At 39.8% G+C, this 19202-nt stretch overlaps 1 protein-coding gene across 10 annotated transcripts in view; it reads left to right on the forward strand.

Moving 5' to 3' along the window:
- Positions 1 to 19202, forward strand: part of LOC125227882 (rho GTPase-activating protein 21) — a 539841-nt gene that overhangs the window by 421859 nt on the left and 98780 nt on the right. For 5 of the 10 annotated variants that reach the window (XM_048132267.1, XM_048132264.1, XM_048132268.1 and 2 more), the window contains 10 exons: positions 12208 to 12381; positions 13227 to 13490; positions 13924 to 14162; positions 14588 to 15139; positions 15428 to 15642; positions 16582 to 16686; positions 16919 to 16999; positions 17460 to 17669; positions 18186 to 18239; positions 18797 to 18908. In XM_048132267.1, the coding sequence (XP_047988224.1) occupies positions 12208 to 12381; positions 13227 to 13490; positions 13924 to 14162; positions 14588 to 15139; positions 15428 to 15642; positions 16582 to 16686; positions 16919 to 16999; positions 17460 to 17669; positions 18186 to 18239; positions 18797 to 18908 (2006 nt within the window). The remainder of the gene's footprint in view (positions 1 to 12207; positions 12382 to 13226; positions 13491 to 13923; positions 14163 to 14587; positions 15140 to 15427; positions 15643 to 16581; positions 16687 to 16918; positions 17000 to 17459; positions 17670 to 18185; positions 18240 to 18796; positions 18909 to 19202) is intronic. The other 5 variants (XM_048132265.1, XM_048132269.1, XM_048132266.1 and 2 more) reach the window with 4 other exon arrangements.

Below are 19202 nucleotides of genomic sequence, written 5' to 3' on the forward strand. Positions count from 1 at the left end.
CACAGTTATTAACAATCTCTTGTGGAAAACTGTTACCGAGCGGGATTGATTGACGACCGCTGGAGCTACTGGTACGACCAAAGGTTGGTGAAGGGTGTCCTGCCTGAAAAAGAGAACGTAATATTAATATCTTTGAAGAATGTAGGTATACAGAGTGTAACAAAAATGGTGGTGATCCGTTTAAGGGCGTACTCACTACTCAGTATCGTATTCTTATCAGGAAAAAGTAGAAGAAAATTTTTTTTTCGCTAAAAAAATTTTCACTTTTGTATGAGCCGGGCCGCGCGAATTGGTCGAATCTCCATACAAAGATAAAAAAAAATTTTTGCGAAAAAAAATTTTTATCCTACTTTTTCCTGATGAGAATACGATACTGAATACGCCCTTTAACGGATCACCACCATTTTTGTTACACCCGTTGAGCCGTATTTAATAATTTTACTCCGATAATAAATGTTGGAAATTGTAAGAAAATTGGAAAATGGCAACTGGTGTGCACATGACTAGATATGAAAGACAGGGGAAATATTTGTCCAATAGTATATATTATTAGTATATGTAATATTTATTTCTAGAACTCTACCCAAATATGTATCTGGCTAAAAGGTTAAAGTGTCCTAAATTGTTTATAAAGCTATCCGATTTTTCTAAGCGAGATAATTATCGCAGATTTCGGTTTTAATATACGTATTTGTGTAAAAAAAAAAAACAAATTTGTCCGAATTTATGATTAAATCAATCCACGTTTATTGAATAAATAAATACCCAACAGAGTTTATCAAATAAGCTGTAAATCAAACTGCTATAAAAGTTTACGATAACTTCCAGGTTAACGAGTGAACGAGAGGTAATTTGCCAGTTTATCGTGTAACACCTTCCGGATACACATAATATATCATCTTTTTTATTAGCGCTACTGCAATACTAATAACTTTAATATCCTACGCAAATTCGTAATAGGTAAATCATCATTCGCTTGCTCTTATCCCAATTACTTCGGCGCAGCATATCTTTTTCTTCCATACCTCTCTATCGCACGTCATATCATCTACATCATTCACTTGCATTTGTTTCATATCATCTCTCAAACAGTCCATCCACCTTATCTTCGGCTTTCCTCTCCCGCTTCCTTCTTCCGCATTCATCCGTTATACTTAATTGTCTCTAACATGCTGATTTTATTTCATATTTTTTATCTTTATCTTTAATTATTGTAACTCACATGAAGCGCTTACCACCCACTTTCTTCCCGTGGGTGTCGTAGAAGGCGACTATGGGATATGGGTTAAATTGTGGCGTAGGCGAGAGGCTGGCAACCTGTCACTGCAATGTCACAGTTTCGTTTTCTTTCAACCCCTTAGTTGCCAAGAGTGGCACTGAAGCTTTAGTAGTTTCATGTGTTCTGTCTACCCCTTTATGGGATACAGGCGTGATTGTATGTATGTGTATGAAGCGCTTAATTTGCGGCAAGTATACGTTAATTTGCTAAATATGGATACACGCATTGAAACGCATTAGATTTAACATTTTAAAATAAATACAGAGGTAGTATAAATATGTACATATTTAGTATTTCACCGAAAATTCATTTTTTAACGGAAGTCAAATAGTTCCCAAAACGGCCGCCACTTATCGCCACGCATTTCCTTGCACCGATAACATAATTAAATGAAACCGACACCTCATTATCCCCTATTATTTGTTTACCACTCAATAACAGACAGTAAGTGAATGGAAAATGAATATTAAAAGTTAAAACATGCAATACTGAGTAATTGCATTGGAGAACATGTCATCTCTGTGTTTATTGGCGTGTCGATGCCTTGTTAAAGCTTCCGTGGTGTCAGAGACAATGTTGTAATAAAGAATTACATACTGGACTTTAATTGGTTACATTCTTTATCCATGTTTTTAAACAAACTTGCGCAAGATTGGGTATTAATATCCATTATAAAATTGTCTAATATTAAGGCTATCCGAATGATCGTTCGATCGATTTTCAGTGTTCGCGTTCGAAAACAGTTGGTTGACGAAATATCGAGAGCACGACAAAAATCAAAAAGGTAGTAATCACGGTTCACCAATGACCAATCAATGTAAGTCTAATGAAACTGGTTAGTTGAGTAAATCCTTCAGAACTCTTATGTTACGTTTCTAATGGTTGATTTTGGTCATGAATATTAAAATACTAGCTTTTGCCCGCGGTTTCGCACGCGTTAGAAAGAAACAAAAAGTAGCCTATGTCACTCTCCATCCCTTCAACTATCTCCACTCAAAAAATCACGTTAATTCGTCGCTCCGTTTTGCCGTGAGAGACGGACAAACAAACAGATACACACACTTTCCCATTTATAATATTAGTATAATATGGATGTTTTAATATTTTCATTTCAGTATTTGTCTTTGATGATGTATTCTTTATTTACGTTGAAAGTGTAGGTAATTAGCTTGGACCGCCGACGGCTGAAGGTCGGGCTAAGTCCGGGCCTTATAAGGAGTTGCGGTCGGTCAGGCGACACGCTGGCTGTTTTGAAAGAACCTACACTGTATACGCTTTAGACTTTAGAGCAATGAAAATCGACGAACGTATGAATTTTCCATAACTTCTATTTCTTTTAATTTTCATCTAGGGATTGTTATGCCTCTTTTTTTCCCGATTGCATTCAAAATAATATCCGTGCCTTCCCTAATTCTGTTAGTTAGTGTTAAATTTTTACGCATTTACTTAGTTAATTTTTAATAAAGAACACGTTTTAAATAGAAATGTTACACCCCGAACTGCATTTTTTATAGATTTCTTATTTATAACCTTCAATTTACTTCAATTCTCTGCGATAAATTCTAATGTAAATCAGTAATTTCAAAGTTCAAATAAGGCTGTCGTTGGGCGAAGGTCGGGCTAAGTTCGGGCCTTATAAGGAGAAGCAGACGGCGGCGACACGCTGGCTGTTGCGACATTAGACTGTCTAGTCTAGCCTCGTAGAGTATGCTGTGGGGCCTTATTTTTTATAATAAGTAGGTATTACATCTTATTTATTTGTTAGCCTGTTGTTTTCCACTGTTGGACTAATAATTACCTCCCTCTCTTTCTTTCACGTCTCCGTTTAATGACAAAAAAATGTTTACTGAAATGCTTGCTCTGCGTAATAAATTTGAATAGATAAAAAAGACTACTAGATCAGACACTTGTATTGATACAAGTATCAAGAACAAAAAATAATAGGCTCTTCTCCAAAGTAGATACTTGATGTTGTAGGTAGAAAAAAAGTATTATCATCTTTTTTTATCTTTTCAAATTTTATTAAAATGGCATATTACGTCAGTTACCTATTGAATACAAAAGCTAATTGCCTTTATGTAACTTAATAATACCTCATAAAAATTACCAATAGCCATTAACATTATAAGAACTATTATCTCAGCCTAAAATTGTAAGACATACGAGTATGTAATCTTAGTTTATTGCACAAATCAAAATAGGAACAATGGGTTGCACAAAGCTGCAATTTTGCGGCGCAACCATTTTCAAAAGACATGTGCAATGCATTGCTTATACCTATAATAAATATAAGTATATATATGTATATATCTCATTGTCTAGTAAATACAGTCGTACGCTGCATGCACGTTAAAAGAGTAATAAACTGTAGTATTATTAACTATTGGAAGGATTGCCATTTTTTTTCTTGTCTTAGGAAACTAGATTTTGAGCCACTAAGTATTTTAATATGATTTAATGATATCGGATGTATGAAAAAGGACAATGGCAAATTTCAAAAATAGCTCGTTAAATATATAGGATATAGTCCTACCTCCGATATCGGATCGGACAATGTGAAAACGCACAGACTCCCGCGGCACACCTAGCTACTCGTGAGCAAAAGTCAGTAGTAAGCGGGAACAAGTGTCATAATCAGAAGGTATCATTCAACTGAGTTACTTGAAGTGCATATTCTAGTTCCAATTACAATAAAATCTTTTTAGGTCTCGCAACAGAATCACACTATTGCACAAAACTTAGTGCCTCATAATATTTTAACAGCGTGAAATAGCGGCTCAAATGTCACGCCTCAGGCAGTTTAGCGCAGAAGGAAACGTGATATTTTTGAGGTGCTAGCTCACCTGAATAGCGACAGTGACACGTGCCTCAAGGTTGTTCGGTTATTTTAGCGCCGATTTGCGGTGCATGGAGTTGCGTCAATGTTGAGTGTCATTGTTGAGTGCATCTAGTTTTAAAATATCACTCCTGCGCAATACGTTCTAGAGGTGATTAATCGTTGTAGGTTACGTTCAATAATTACATAATAATAATAAAATAACACATGTCAAGTTCAAGTCAATGTAAAACATATTCGCCGAACGCATTTAAACTAAGCAGGTATTTTTATTTTATTGTATCGCAAACGAGACGATTTCTACCGAGCTTAGTATTAATCTCGCTTGCTTTATTAGTAACCAATAAGCAACTAATACCTGTCAGTAATGCCATAATTCCAAGATTATGCCATTAGCTCTAAAACTTAAAACCTAGTCTAGTATCTCGTCGACTAGACCAGGCCAGTACTGTACACGACTAACACAGCTATCAAACCATACGCCGTACATGAACATTTAATTATTGAATTAAATAAATGCACAAAATAACTAATAAGAATAATAAAATTAAAGTACCGCCGCTTGAAATGGTCCTATCACCGCTTGTCAAGTGTTTGTCTGCACATTACTAGGCGTCTGGGCCTTATTAGTTGTGATTTTTGCTCCAAAACTATAACTGTATAATCCACTCTTCCCTATCTCTATGACTTATTAGGTTCACAGGAAGAGAAGAAACAATTTTTTTTAATCAAAATATTTCTTAATTCTAATCAATATACTGGGAGTAAGTTTCACTGCGCCGATAGCATTCCTCGGGTCCTATCACCGCTTGTCCAATTAAAGCAAGTGAATGTTTGTCTGCGCATTACTGGGTCCAGTGGGCCTCCAGTTTCCTGGTGTAAATCAATCCGTCTAACTGCTGGTGATTAGTAGCCGTATCGTGGACTACGCGGATGCTTGGTGTTTTACATTATCGCGTTCGAGGAATCGTAAGGAATAAGGATTTAGATGGATCGTAATAAGGATTCAGTAAATAAAAACTAGAGAAAACCTGACGATGAAAAGGCTACATAAATGAAATCAAACCATCAGGACTGTAAACAGGATATCTTTTTAAATCCAAAAACCTAAGAAGAAGGAGTTTTAAGTTTTAGAATTCTCGTTTCATGACACTACTTATGCCGATCTCCCGGGATAAATCCAAATAAACTTAATTTTTTTTTTCTGTGTCACTCTAATGACGCATTTTTTTAATAAATGCGTCTTAAATATTAATAAAAATGCAAAATAGATCATTTTTTAGAAAATCTTAATAAATTATTGTTAGATGTTTTCAGAGTAAAGTAAAAAATGTCGCGTGAAAAATTACTTGCATTTGGTTGTATTCTGAACGTTTTTTTTTTTTATTATAAATGGGCTTACTCTTGACCACAGACTAGCCAAAGGTTAATGTTAATGTTTACGCTGTTAATCAAACGAAGAACGGTTACCTACTGTTATTGACCAGTGTAAAAACTTCCTAGCAACAATGTGAATACTCACTTGACACTAGAAATAAATAACTAGAGGTGAAATAACGTTTCCTTTCTTAGCTCTAGTTTTTGTGCCTGAACTGAGATTGTTAAGATTACAGACTCTGGAAATTTAGTGGGTGATAAATTTTTACGAGTTCACGCCGAGGGTTGTTACGTTACAATGTTGTAAAACGTAAAATGTTGTCATAACACCAACAATCTGTTTGAGTAATAAAAAAAAAACCGGTCGAGTGCGGTGCATTCATTAAATACAAATTGTCCAAAAATGTAACGGTACATTTTTCTTATAATTTTCAGGACACATTCTAAAGATGTTCTGGCCACTCAACATCAAATGATAGTAGATCATACGCTGAACCTGACTAGCCGAATGACAATCGTTGACGCAAGACGCCAATCGAAACGCAGTCTGGCTCTGTCGCGCCAATACGGAACAGCGATAGAGATAGCATTTGGCTACGTACAGTCAACAACACAGCTGTGAATACACCTTAATTTTATTTTTTTATTTTACTTATTTGGGTCAATGTACAGGCAATAAAGTTCTGTATAAATATTTTTAGCACTTTGTATGTGAAGCTGCGTTGTTGACTGTTCCTTTTGTGTCAACAAGATACGAGACTGCATAAGTATTACCTATCAATTATCCGTGACAACCCTAACTACACAGTTGTAACAAAAAAATTTGTAGGTCGATCGTGCTAAAATGTATGCAATTTCCAGTAGGCGTGTTATTCTGATCCCGTCTAGCTCGAACCACAGTCCTTATCAGCCATTTAGCGTTTTTTCAAGCCCACTGCGCCCGCGGACATACTTAGCATAACCGTTTTACATAATTACCTACGCGGAGGAAAGTTTCTTGGGATGTGATCGCGAAGATATTATCACAGGTAATATTGTTAAGCATTTTATAGTACTTTCGCATTGGAACTGCTGCTGTGTCGTTGGAAATTGTCCCTGCGGGCTAATGTTTGTTTATTGTTTAATTATTCCTAGATGTTCATGTTCACGCAAGCGATTTTACAGTCTTAGCACGATTTCTCACTTAACTCGTAATGCCACATACAATGTTGAAATAATTTCTGAAAGTTATTTTAGTAATACCCTTTGACGAAATCAAAATCTGATGCCACGCTTTTCAATTTCGAGTTCTGAACCTATTTAGACTCAAAGTAAGAGTTCAAACTATGCTTCTGATTAAAATTCATGCCTTTTGATAAAAAAAGGTATTGATTTATTAGAGCCCTTACCAATTAATCAGTCCTACAATAATTGCATCCACCTTTTCCCAAGAGAGAAAGATGTAAACTAATCACACCAATAAAATAAACTTTACGGTCCCGCTCAACAGAAACTAGCCAACTTCACAATCGCTTACGCTTCGTAGATCGTTCTTTTGTAGTAGCGCGACAGGGCCAGGCGCTATTATTGCAATTTTATCACTTATCAACGTGGGTAAGACTCCTGTCACTCTCACACTGACATACTTGGCAGAACGTGACGGATGCTTTATCCACGTAGATAAGTGATAAAAATGCAAGCATCGTAGGCCTAGAGACTGCGTTTCATTTCGATCGCCACCTATCATCACCGATAGTCGCTTCGGCTAGGCCGTCTGTAGACGATGGGCAGTAAATTTAAATACCTATTACTAGTCAAAGGCTGACCCGGACCGCAATTTGTTGTCAAGTTACATGATTTACGAGGTTCCGAACGAGGAAACGGCATACGCGGCCATCGTTACGTTCTATCTGTTATATCTGCATGCTAATGGGAGTTATGCGATTGAAAGGTTGATGTATCCTGTAAGTTACGTCTAATTTTGTAGCTATGTTTTAATAACAAACATTTAAAAAAACCATTAAGACGAATTGATAACCTCCTCCCTTGTGAGCTTAATTTTAAGACATTACATGGCTAGTTTTAGCAATGACCTGTAATTGACTTGCTAGATGTAACGTGTTTTGTTACTTAACCAAATAAAGAAACTTGAGATATGGAAGTCGGTTAAAAATAATCGGTTAGTCGGTTTTTCAGCTCATTGTACGTACTTCTTCTGGTGCTTTATTTTATGAAACAAATGCCAGCCTACTTATCTCAATAGAGACTATTCTAAGGCACTTTCACACTAATTTACGTCTAATGTTTGAAGACAAATTATAAAGAAAGCCTGCCTAAAATTTGAAACACACACGAGGACTAACTTTAACACTCCCTTTATAAACATATTCAACTAAAGTAATATGGTGCAGCCGGGCAAAATTAACCCTCATAAGTTCCACGATATTGAAATTTCAACTTGATTACCAGATGAGACGAACTAACGAACAGACAAAGCAAGTCAACTGAAAAGCTTTTATACGTGTGTATCATTTGCCCTTAATTTTTAATGCCATCCAAAGACAAAAATGGGCACGTGTACGGAGAAGCACTTGTCCACTATCCTCTTAACCGTCAGCCCTGAGCTGCAGCTGTTAAAGGTAACCCCACAAAGCCGGAAAGAGTGAATCTGATCGGCGTAATCGTTGTAACCTGACTCCGCCCGTGCTTTATACGCGATTGTGCGGCTTCGGTGCGTTAACTGGATTTTTATGTCTGTCAGTGGCTTTATTAGGTATAGATGTGGTAATGCGTAGTATACAATTTTTATAGTATTTTATGCCATTTACATCTAATTTCCTGAACATGATTAGTAATTACGGTTTCATGAATTTTAAAATAGCCAATTTGTCATTAAAGTGGTTCAATCATGTTATATTTATTTGTTTTAATTAGGAGATCAGAGCCACTAAAGAAATTAGATTTAGATTTTGGTCGACTATAATTTTTGACCCAAACTAAAAACGTTTTAATCTATCTAAACGTATTCTTTTTAACACAGGATTATGTACAAGCAGGTTGCTATTACTATTCCAGGCAAGGATTTAACTTTCATTTGAAAGCACATGTCAGTTCCTTGTTCTGGCGTATCCGATGCGAGCTGAAGTAGACTTAACGAACTGACAACGTCAAGCCTTATTAAAATAATCCTGATCCTGCCCGTGGTTAATACAGAACTGTCATCGTAAAGGACACTCCATTTCAAAAGTCCTTGCTATGGACGGACACTGGCCCTGTCATGTAAATATTTATAAATAGTCTTTATTGCTGAGGTGTAAAGACCGTGGTTTCTATTTTAAATTGTACGTTTACAGTTCGATTTACTGGGGGGTTACCATGACGTACTAAAGACGTTCAGTTTAGGTTGAGAGAAAGGGACACAGCTATAGCAGTTACATAGCTCCGTCCCTCTCTCTCAACCTAAACTGAACGGCTTTAGCACGTCATGGTAACCCCCCTGATCACACGAATTTAAAAATAGTTATTGTACACAAAAAACGATGTTATAATATATGCAGAGACATCAATACTGGTTTAACTTTCGCGATTATTTACTTAGGGACTTAATCAGTAGTCCAGGGTTCTTTAGTAGACCAGGTGTTTTCTTCTAGACCATGGGGTCAACGCCGTCCCTGAAACATTGGAAGTTAGTTTTAATGTAGGGTTACACGTTTAGTTCCATATCTTTAAAGATAGGTATACATACATATACAGTTATTAGACTCCTCAAAGCTATGTAACTAATTTTCGCTTTATGCGGGGAAATAAGATTACCGTTGAGCAAGTTGCGGAAACTTTCCAAAAACATGAAATTTTCTTGGAGCTTTCATGAAACTGTCACAAGAAATAAAGGAAATTTAAATTTTATAATTGGGAAGTTTCAATCTCCAAACAAAATTGAGGGGAGTTTAAAATTTTTTCCTATGGTAAAAAATTTCGCAATTTTGGAAATTTTCCTTCGGCACTTCAGTAAATAAGATGCAAATGTGTAGAGATATTAAATGTGGTGTACAATCCGCTTCATTACGGCGATTAGCGTCTGATCCGCTATTTATGCGAGCTATCATACGCGTTGACGGGCGTGGGCGTAAAGCCGCGTGCTATTAGGGATGTGGTCTTGTGTGGTCACCGAGGTAAATATTATCATTATAATAGTTGTCACTGGGAGTTAGATTACATACAATTAGTTCATAAATGTAATGTGATATTAAATAAAGCCTTTATATGTCTAATGTCTATGTCTAAATGTTTTGCTAGATAGAATCCATAGAAAAAGCTGATCAATTGCCGGTGACATTATTCATAACTTCACGGTATTTAAGTATATACTATAGACTATACTATATAAATCTTTGTCATTGCTTAAACACCATGAAATTATTAATAATGTCACCGGCAATTGATCAGCTTTTTCTATGGATTCTATCTAGCAAAACATTTAAACCGCGAAAGCTGATGGGGGTACCACCCAAGATCAAGAAAAGTGCTTTGCGTTAAAGGCGAAAAAATCATTTTCGCTTATCGCATTCCAAGTAAGACAAAAACTCCTTACAAACTAATATAAGGGCGTGACATTTCAGACTTTATTGAAAAGCTCAAGATTCTGAACAGCTGTACTTAAGTACAATGTTTAAAAACCAGAAGCTAAGTAAATAATTCGCTCCTGCTCCTACCTGTCAGTTATAGCCTGATTTACAAACATTCCTTCATGAACCCCACAACAGTGCAGTCATAAAACTAGTACATTATATATATCCCTTCGTTACCCAGGGCGTCGTCAGTCTTCCCTCATCAGAATCTGCCAGTAGATTAGTTCGAAAGATGTAACAGCTCTGTATTTATGACATCCGCCATTCGCTTTTCGAATTGTGACTGCCACTGTCACTCCGCGGTAAATTAGTTCCCGTAACTGTTTTGATAAGCTGGTCATGTTATTCCTGCAGCTCTTGCGTACACACTATTCGCTGAAACCATCACAAGTGGTACACGAAGTTGTTCGGGTGTTGGGACCAACTTTACACTGGTTTACTAGACGCGACTGGTCGGAAGGCAAAGGGAACAGCTCAGGACTTGTACCTTCCATTCCAGTGGCACTATTTATGAGACCTATAGAAAGGCAGAAGCGACGTACTTCAAGTACTAACTTATATCGTCTTATACTCGTACAGGAGATGTAGTCCTATTGAGACTGGATGTTGTTTGGCGCCTGTGTAAAGGATTAGTGATGCCTGGATGGATAGGAAGATTTTATGTGCCGACATACAGTTTCCTCTTGGCTTTTACAATTATGTAGCTCCTGGATTCTGGAAGGTGGTGTTTTCAATACATACTTATTGTAAAAAGAGGGCTAAAATTGAATCTGCAACAAAGCCATAGAGCTCTTTTCTATATAAGGTGTTAACAAATTAGTCACAGATATTTTAAGGGAAGTTAATCAACATTAAAACATAATATTGTCTTCAGTTACCGCGATAGGAAGGATGAATCTAGAAGGGATGAATTTTAAATTCATTATACGCGATTTAATCCGTTTCCATAGTTTTATAACATTAAAACAATTAACTTCCACTAGGAATCAAATCTGATAGCCGTAAAAATATCAGTGACTAATTTGTTAACATCCTATATTGTGATGACCTGAAAAAAAATTTGTACCTAATGATGTGCCTATTTTCTAAAAATATCATGAGCAAATTTGACCATGGCTAATTTGTTATCATGCCAAAATATTTGACTGGAAAAACCTCTAAATATTTAACAAAATAATTCCTCAACGGACATTTTATATCATTGTTAGATAACAATACGCGGTTGCGCGCAACGAGGATACAATAGGTTGTTATTGGACCTTTTTTTCACTTGTCCCTAAATAGTTTGTTTTTTATTCAAGGTTCAACTGGCCACGTTGTTTGTGATCTTTGTTGGGCAATTGCGCGTTATATTTATAATGAAAAAGCGTTATGTTTTGCCACGAACTTCGACAAAAACTTGTATTTTATAATTCATCAAATAGCCTTACCTCAATAATAATACCATAACATTTTGACGAACGGTCTGGCTCAGTCGGTAGTGACCCTGCCTGCTGAGCCGCGGTCCTGGGTTCGAATCTCGGAAAGGGCATCTATTTGTGTGATGAGCACAGATATTTGTTCCTGAGTCATGGATGTTTTCTATGTATATGAGTATGTATTTATCTATTTAAGTATATCGTCGCTTAGCACCCATATTACAAGCTTTGCTTAGTTTGGGGCTAAGTTGATTTGTGTAAGGTGTCCCCAATATTTATTTATTTATTTATTATTTTGTAATTCATTTACATAACTGAATTTGTACCCAATACATTTTTATGTCTCTGTCATTACTTCTTGAAATACATGAAGCGAACAGGCGAGCTGGTGTTGTTAAAAAAACACTTTCAATTTGTAGAGGTTAACAATGTTTTTAATGTTAAATCGATAGCGATACTTTTCGAGATGTTTAACGATGTGACAGACATACAGATGGACAGAGTCGTACCATGAATGTTCCTTTTGTACCTTTTAGGTACGGAACCCTAAAATACATACAATGAATGTCGCTGATCTACTATATATGTCGATCAATCGCCGTGAACGGATATTTGCTAATGTTCTTTCCTCAAAAACAAATGCAAATCTATCGAATTCATCAATTAATTTAATTCTTTTTTTGTTCGCAGCCCCCACCCGTCGCGCATCCCCCCCTGGCCCTGCCCGCGCCCACGTCTGCGCCCGCGCCGCCCGCCTCGCTGGCCGCCGCGCCGCGCACCATCGTCATCCAGCGGCCCGACGCTCGCCTCGGCTTCGGGTTCACATTGCGGCATCTCGTCGTCTACCCGCCCGATTCATTGCAGGTTGGTATTCAACAGGTTGCTCAACAAGCAAGAGACACTCCTAGATTGAGTGAGCCAAGCGATATCAACGTACACCTTCGCATCATCAATCAATGTAAAATCTGGGACAAATGTAGATTTGCTGCCTCATCATCATCCTCCTTGCGTTATCCCGGCATTTGCCACGGCTCATGGGAGCCTGGGGTTTGCTTTGACAACTAATCCCAAGATTTGGCGTAGGCACTAGTTTTACGAAAGCGACTGCCATCTGACCTTACAAACCGAAGGGTAACTAGGCCTTATTGAAATTAGTCCGGTTTCCTCGCGATGTTTTCCTTCACCGAAAAGCGACTGGCAAATATCCAATGACATTTCGCACACATGTTCCGAAAAAAATCATTGGTACAAGCCAGGACCTCCGGATCGAAAGTCGCACGTTCTTACCACTAGGCTACCAGCGCTTAGATTAGAGTAGATTTGCTGCCTAACATGAATAAAATAATCCATTCATGAGAGTGTGTTTTCCCTAACTTCTTGATACGGGTTGATACCCAAGGCTTTAAACGCTAAGTCGCTTCAAATTCGTTAACACTTTTTCCAATACCTACCAACCTTCATGGATCAAGGCGCGATGCTGTAGTTTTCCTTGGCTAATCTTGCTGTTGGTCTCCACCCGACCCGTCAATAGTATCGACAGATCGTGATATTGACTCAATACCATACCAAATTCTGCATATAGATAATTTTGTCCCTAACCACTTCCTAAGATATGTATGGTTATGAATGCCAACATTAAGTGGGATAGCCAGAACTTAAAACACTGGAGAAAATTTCGTAGTTAACACAATAATTGTTTCTATTTCCAGGAGTTGTACGAGGATGCGCGCCACCTTGCGGTGGGCGCGGTCGGCGCTCCCATGGACACGATCTTCGTAAGGTCTGTGCGGCCGGGCGGGCCGGCGGCCGCGGCGGGGCTGCGCGCGGGCGACCGCGTGCTGGCCGTCAACGGGGAGCCGGTGGCCTGCGGCCGCAGCCGCGCGCCGTATGCGAGGGTCGTGCAGTTAGCTCAGCGGGAGCCCTTCTCGCTCAGGCTGACGGTTGTGCCGAGAGACCACGATCTCTTGCAGAGGGTGAGTCCACTTGCTGTCTTTGGTACCCTACTTACACTGGGCGATATTGTGCTAGCCGTAAACAGGGAGCCGGTGTCCTGCGGCCGGACCCGCGTGTGATTATTGTCCTGTCCCGGCCGTCAAAATCGTGCGGTCGATGTCGATGAGAATCATCCAGCTAGTCATTTTATCATTCTTATTCTGAATATTAAGATCTGACGTCTGTAAAACTATGCATACTTGTACTGGCTAAATATTTGAAAAAATACTCATGCTTGAGGAGTGTCTTTTCAAAAGGACTTATTTCTATAAGTCGACAGAGGTTATTTTCATCTATGTCTTCCTTATTACCTCTGTTGACTTATAGAAATAAGTCCTTTTGAAAAGACACTCCTCATATAAAATCCTTGGTCAATTTTATTGGTGACAATAATAACGTTTCATTTCTTTTCAGTATTTCAGTGAAGCCGCCTACAACCCCGAATCGAACCAGCGGCACATTGAAATGCCGGCACCCATAACCGAGCACGAGTCTCGCCTGTTCGACGCGTACCGGAGGCCCAGGGCCGCGCTGCCGGCCCCGCAGGCGCCGCGCCGCGAGGACCCGGAGTACGCGAGCGTGGCGTCGCTGGCGCCCTCGCGGTACGACGTGCCAAGGCTACCCACTACACCCCACCATTTGTTGCACGATAGGTAAAGATTTTTCACATGATTCACTAGTAATTACTTACCGGCGGTTGACCCGTATCTACCAAAGTTCTCAAGAAGAGATCTGAGGTTTCTTATACTGATATACTCGAAAAACACCTGGAAATAGATACAAATGGTTTCAATAATAATGGTTTAAATAATGATCGCTTAAATACAATCTGGGTGTATTTACATAAGTCAAGAGTGACTATTAATACTATTATGCTATTACTGAACCAGTCAGCTACAACTTCGGCGTTGTCGTCACTTTCCATCAGGTGCGACTAGACTAAGGTGAATCACTGGTCTGTTTTTAATTTTAAAAAAATCAACCTAGAAATCTCACTCAGCCCCTGAATTGTCGGAATAAGTACCTTTACCAGTATCTTTTAAGACACAAATGTTCATAATCATTATTCTTGTTACAGTAGAAGAGAATCAGACACATCGCTACCATCATCGGCCACAGAAAGCAAAGACAGCCTCGGCTCCTTCGACTCGAACTCAACCCTAACCGGCAGAGAACTAGACGACTCGATTATCCTATCCCGAATACGAAAGAGTCTCGAACAAAAAGAGGCTTTCCTTAGACGACCGAGCCAACCCACCGGTTGGGTCACCCCCGACGTCCCACCGCCCATAAAACAAAAGGAGTTCTACGCGAGGCCACAGAAGCTACAGAAGCCGGCGTGGCCTCCCCCCTCCTCTCCACCTCTCGCGGCATCTCCCCCACCCTCGTTACCCCCTCAAGAAATCAAGAGAGATGATTGCTCCGCGAGCGTCGACAGCGGAACGTATAGCGGCTACGGAGAAGTTAACGGAACTCCAAACGACAAACAGAGGCTAAAACAGGACAAGAGTCAATTTGTGGCAACACTATCGAAGATACAGGAGACGACGCCAAGCAATAATGGGTCGATGAACAATGGATCTTCTCCTGAGTATCAGGAGGCGGCATCGACAAGCAATACGGATAGCAGGTAAAGATCATAGTCATCGTAACATAAACCATTTATTCTAACCATCACATGTCTAATAATTTGGATTGACGTCGTTAATCCTTTTAGTATGTAACTACTTTATTAGATAATACATGGTCCATTCACATAATAAGTCTTGGCCTATCCGTGTGAACATTGTATGTCTGTGACTGTGAATGACTGTAGTTGATCGTCAAGTTGTTGGTCGAAATTCCCTTTATTGCCTAATGAAATCATCATCAGTAGTACTTTTTAACGTCATCTACTTACATGTATTTCTCGTTCCAGATACCCAGTGCCCGAACTCCAGCTAGTAACAGCTCGGACGAGGCAGCTCGAGGAGGCGCGAGGCGGTGGCGAGCGGCGCACAGAGGTCGCTCGCAGCGAGCTGGCTCGTATGTCCGCGACGCGGCTCGAGCCAAGCGTAGCGCTGCGGAGAAAGGAGTTCGAGACTAGGGCGTCCAGGAGAGAAGCCAGGTCGCTCGACGTGCAACCTCAGCAAGGTGAGACATGAAACAATAGTAACATTCAAGTGTAGCGCTGCGGAGAAAGGAGTTCGATACCAGGGGCCCGTTTCTCGAAAGGTACAAGCGTATTACAAGTGCGCAAACTGTGAAATCGTATGGGTTGTCATGGAAACGCACTTGTAATACAAGGCTTGTACCTTTCGAGAAACGGGCCCCAGGACGTCCAAGAGATTAGCCAGGTCGCTAGACGTGCAACCTCAGCAAGGTGAAACTTGGATCAATGAGAAACACGCTCGGACCAGGCACGTTGAGGAGGTGCACGGAGGTAGCTCGCATCGAGCTAGCTCGTAGGTTTGCGACGCAGCTTTGATTTAAATCAATCGGGTTTTGACCGTAACTGCATTTTTAACCCCCGACGTAAAAACGAAGGGGTGTTATAAGTTTGACGTGTCTGTCTGTCTGTCTGTCTGTTTGTCTGTCTGTGTGTGTGTCTGTCTGTGGCATCGTAGCTCCCGAACGGATGAACCGATTTCGATTTAGTTTTTTTTTATTTGAAAGCTGTGTTAGTCGGGAGTGTTCTTAGCCATGTTTCATGAAAATCGGTCCACTAGGTCGCGGTCGGGGGTTTTTTCAAAATTTTAATTTTGTGGTTAGGTTATGACTTACGTGTCAAAAGACATAATGGCGCAGTCGGTAGGATACGAAGCTACATCATGCAGCACTGTAGCTACTAAAATGGGGTACCAATCTTACAATACGAAATGTGTAAATGGTGTCTTATTATGATTATTGGACTTTATACAACATCAATAAAAGTTTTGAATGATTCACGGTTATTTTCATTAGACATACCTATTGACCGGAATATAGACTGTGATGATTAACCTGTTTGATTTTGCCGAACTCCCGATATTGTATTGTTTTGAATGTCTTACAAATTACCAATTCTAAATTATTATTGTTCTTTTTTTTTAGATTTAGAGCATGAGTTACAACTCGGCGGCAGCTTGTCAGGAAACCAGTTGATGATCACCGGCAGTAAATACCTACATTGTCCGCCACCTGAAAAATATGTTCCCGGTAACTACCTTTTTCTAATAATTATTGACTTATTCTTCTTACCATCTGATTTTGGGCGACTTTTTGTCTCTGATGACTACGAATGTCCTCTGGATCCACCTACTAATATTACGAGTGCCAATCATACTGCAACTGTAGCCCTGGTAAAGTTGTTTCTCTTCAGCTGGACCCTTTAAAATGTCGTAAGTCACTATAAAAACCTTTTGAAAGCAACCTCATTTTTATATTTCAGAAACAGAAAAGGTTCAAATGCGAACAAGGTCAAACAGTACAGGCAGTGAAGGATTACCTATTAGAAGACATCATGCCACAGGTAATCTTTACAAAATCATTATTTTCTTTTATAACTTTATTAAAACACAATTTCACTTCACCCTCACTTTTAATTTATGAAACACAATTAGAACGATAATCGTAGGTACTTTTTGTTACCGGTAAGTATATCAATGAAGCGATTATCAAACTTAAAACTATTGTGCTGCGTTTTTCAATGCACTTAACCAAATCATCAGCTTGAGCACATGTGCTACCTTACAAATAAACCTGGAGTGGATCGCCTGTGGGCTATCGCGTATAACTTCTTATCTAACATTCATATTTACGAAACCTCGTGTCCGAGAAGACATCGAAGAAGCCTCGGTATCGCTTCTATGTGGAAGTAGTAGAAATCTCAGCAGGCTTTTCGAGTGTCCAATATCAGTCGCAACAAAAACGCAGCACAAGTACACAACACGCGGCGCTCGAAGCACCTCTAATAGCACTGTTCGCTCAAGATGGCAGTCACGCGAAGAGACGAATGGGGCTGAACCGGGAGCAAATGGAGGCGATGAACCGGGTGTCGCTGCCCGGCGCGGCCGTGCGGCCCACGCAGCTCAGCCTGGCGCCGCGCGCCGCCAGCGCCGCCAGCTCGGCCGCCGCGTCGCCCGCCGACGCCGACGCCGACGCCGACGCCTCGCCCACGCCCAGCACGCCCGCCGACTCAGGTCCCCGCACCCGCTGAGTCTTCTTCTTGGAATGTTCTCGCTCCCTCTGAATCGCTCGCTGGGTCGCATTAACGAACCGTTTTGATCTGATGGCAAGTGTGGTCGGTGCCGCCTGAGATGCATTACCGGACTCGCTTGGCTTCGGCTTGGCATATTCTTCTGATACATAAAACCTTGGGCCTTGCTTATCTTTGGTATTCGTCATACCGTGTCATTCAGTATGTCGATAACCTTTGATACCTAACATTAAAAATGACTTTTATTAACTAACCTACAAACTTACCATCATATCAACAATTTCATGACCGAGCTTCAAAACTGTGTCTTTCTTCCAGACACAGCTTTGAACGCGAGAGGGAGCGACCGGTCTAACCTTCTCTTCGTACTAACGGAATGATGAGTGTGCTTCTAGGTGTGCTACTAATGGCGACTAATCGTTCGTGAACATCGGTGTCTAATGTACTAATGGTGTCGAATGGTGCACGATTTGTCCCTAAACGAGTTTTCCGTCGACAGGTTTTGCTGACGACTTGGTGACAAGGAGACAGAAGAAAGATGCTCAACTTGGTGGTCAGTATTTTCAACAAATAATCCAAAGTAAAATAATGTCTAACGAACAAATATTACTAATCCCGTAAGGAATAATATTGCTATAAGTATGTGCAATGTTTTTCCGCCAGAATGGAGCACAAACACAAAGCGCAAACCATAGCGCTCTAGCGCAACTATGCCATGAACAGATTTTTGACAAGTACCTACTTATTCACGTGGCAACCCCCAAAGCACTGTTTTGCCTGTACGAATTCCCCATTGTAATGTATATTTCCCATTGTTAAATTGCATATTTGACAACATCAGTAATCGCTTGTAGAGTACTACATGTAATCTATGTAAAGATTAGATAATAATTATAAATGATTTAGATAAAGGGCCTCTTACTATTGTTTACATTCAAAGCTACCCTGATTGTTGCTTAAAATAGTAATTTAGCAGGTAAACAATAAATAGCTCCAAAAATAAAAGTAACCTTTTGGATTTGCTTCGATAGGCGGCCTTCTTTTAAACTGTCAAACTTTGAGGTTATATTTATATTTTTACCATACTAATTTGTTTTACTGACTTGCCAGCAGAGGAGGAGCGCGCGATGCGCCGCGTGTCCTACCTGAAGGCCACCTGGGGAGACCGGCTTCACCTGGACAGCGATCCGGAGCCAGACGCCGACCATCACGCTTTGAGAAGGTACGTTCCGATACACGCTCATATTTAGTCTATGGTTACTACCAATGCAAGCGCGCGAAAGAGAGAGAACGTGGTCCTTTCTCTTTCACGCGTAGCGTAGAGTTAAAAGTATCTGAACCGTCCTGGTCAGTGGAGAAGAGAAAGGCGCGAAATTCAAATTTGTCACCTATCTTTATTTAAAAGGCGGCTGTGCCAGTAATTTAAATTTAGGAGGTGTACCAAGTACAAATTCTGTACGATGCCATTACGTTTAGAAAACTTGTAGTATTTTTTTTATTACTAATTTTCTCCTTT

The sequence above is a fragment of the Leguminivora glycinivorella genome, chromosome 7 (assembly GCF_023078275.1).
Source record: "Leguminivora glycinivorella isolate SPB_JAAS2020 chromosome 7, LegGlyc_1.1, whole genome shotgun sequence".
In the NCBI taxonomy this organism is placed as follows: Eukaryota; Metazoa; Arthropoda; class Insecta; order Lepidoptera; family Tortricidae; genus Leguminivora; species Leguminivora glycinivorella.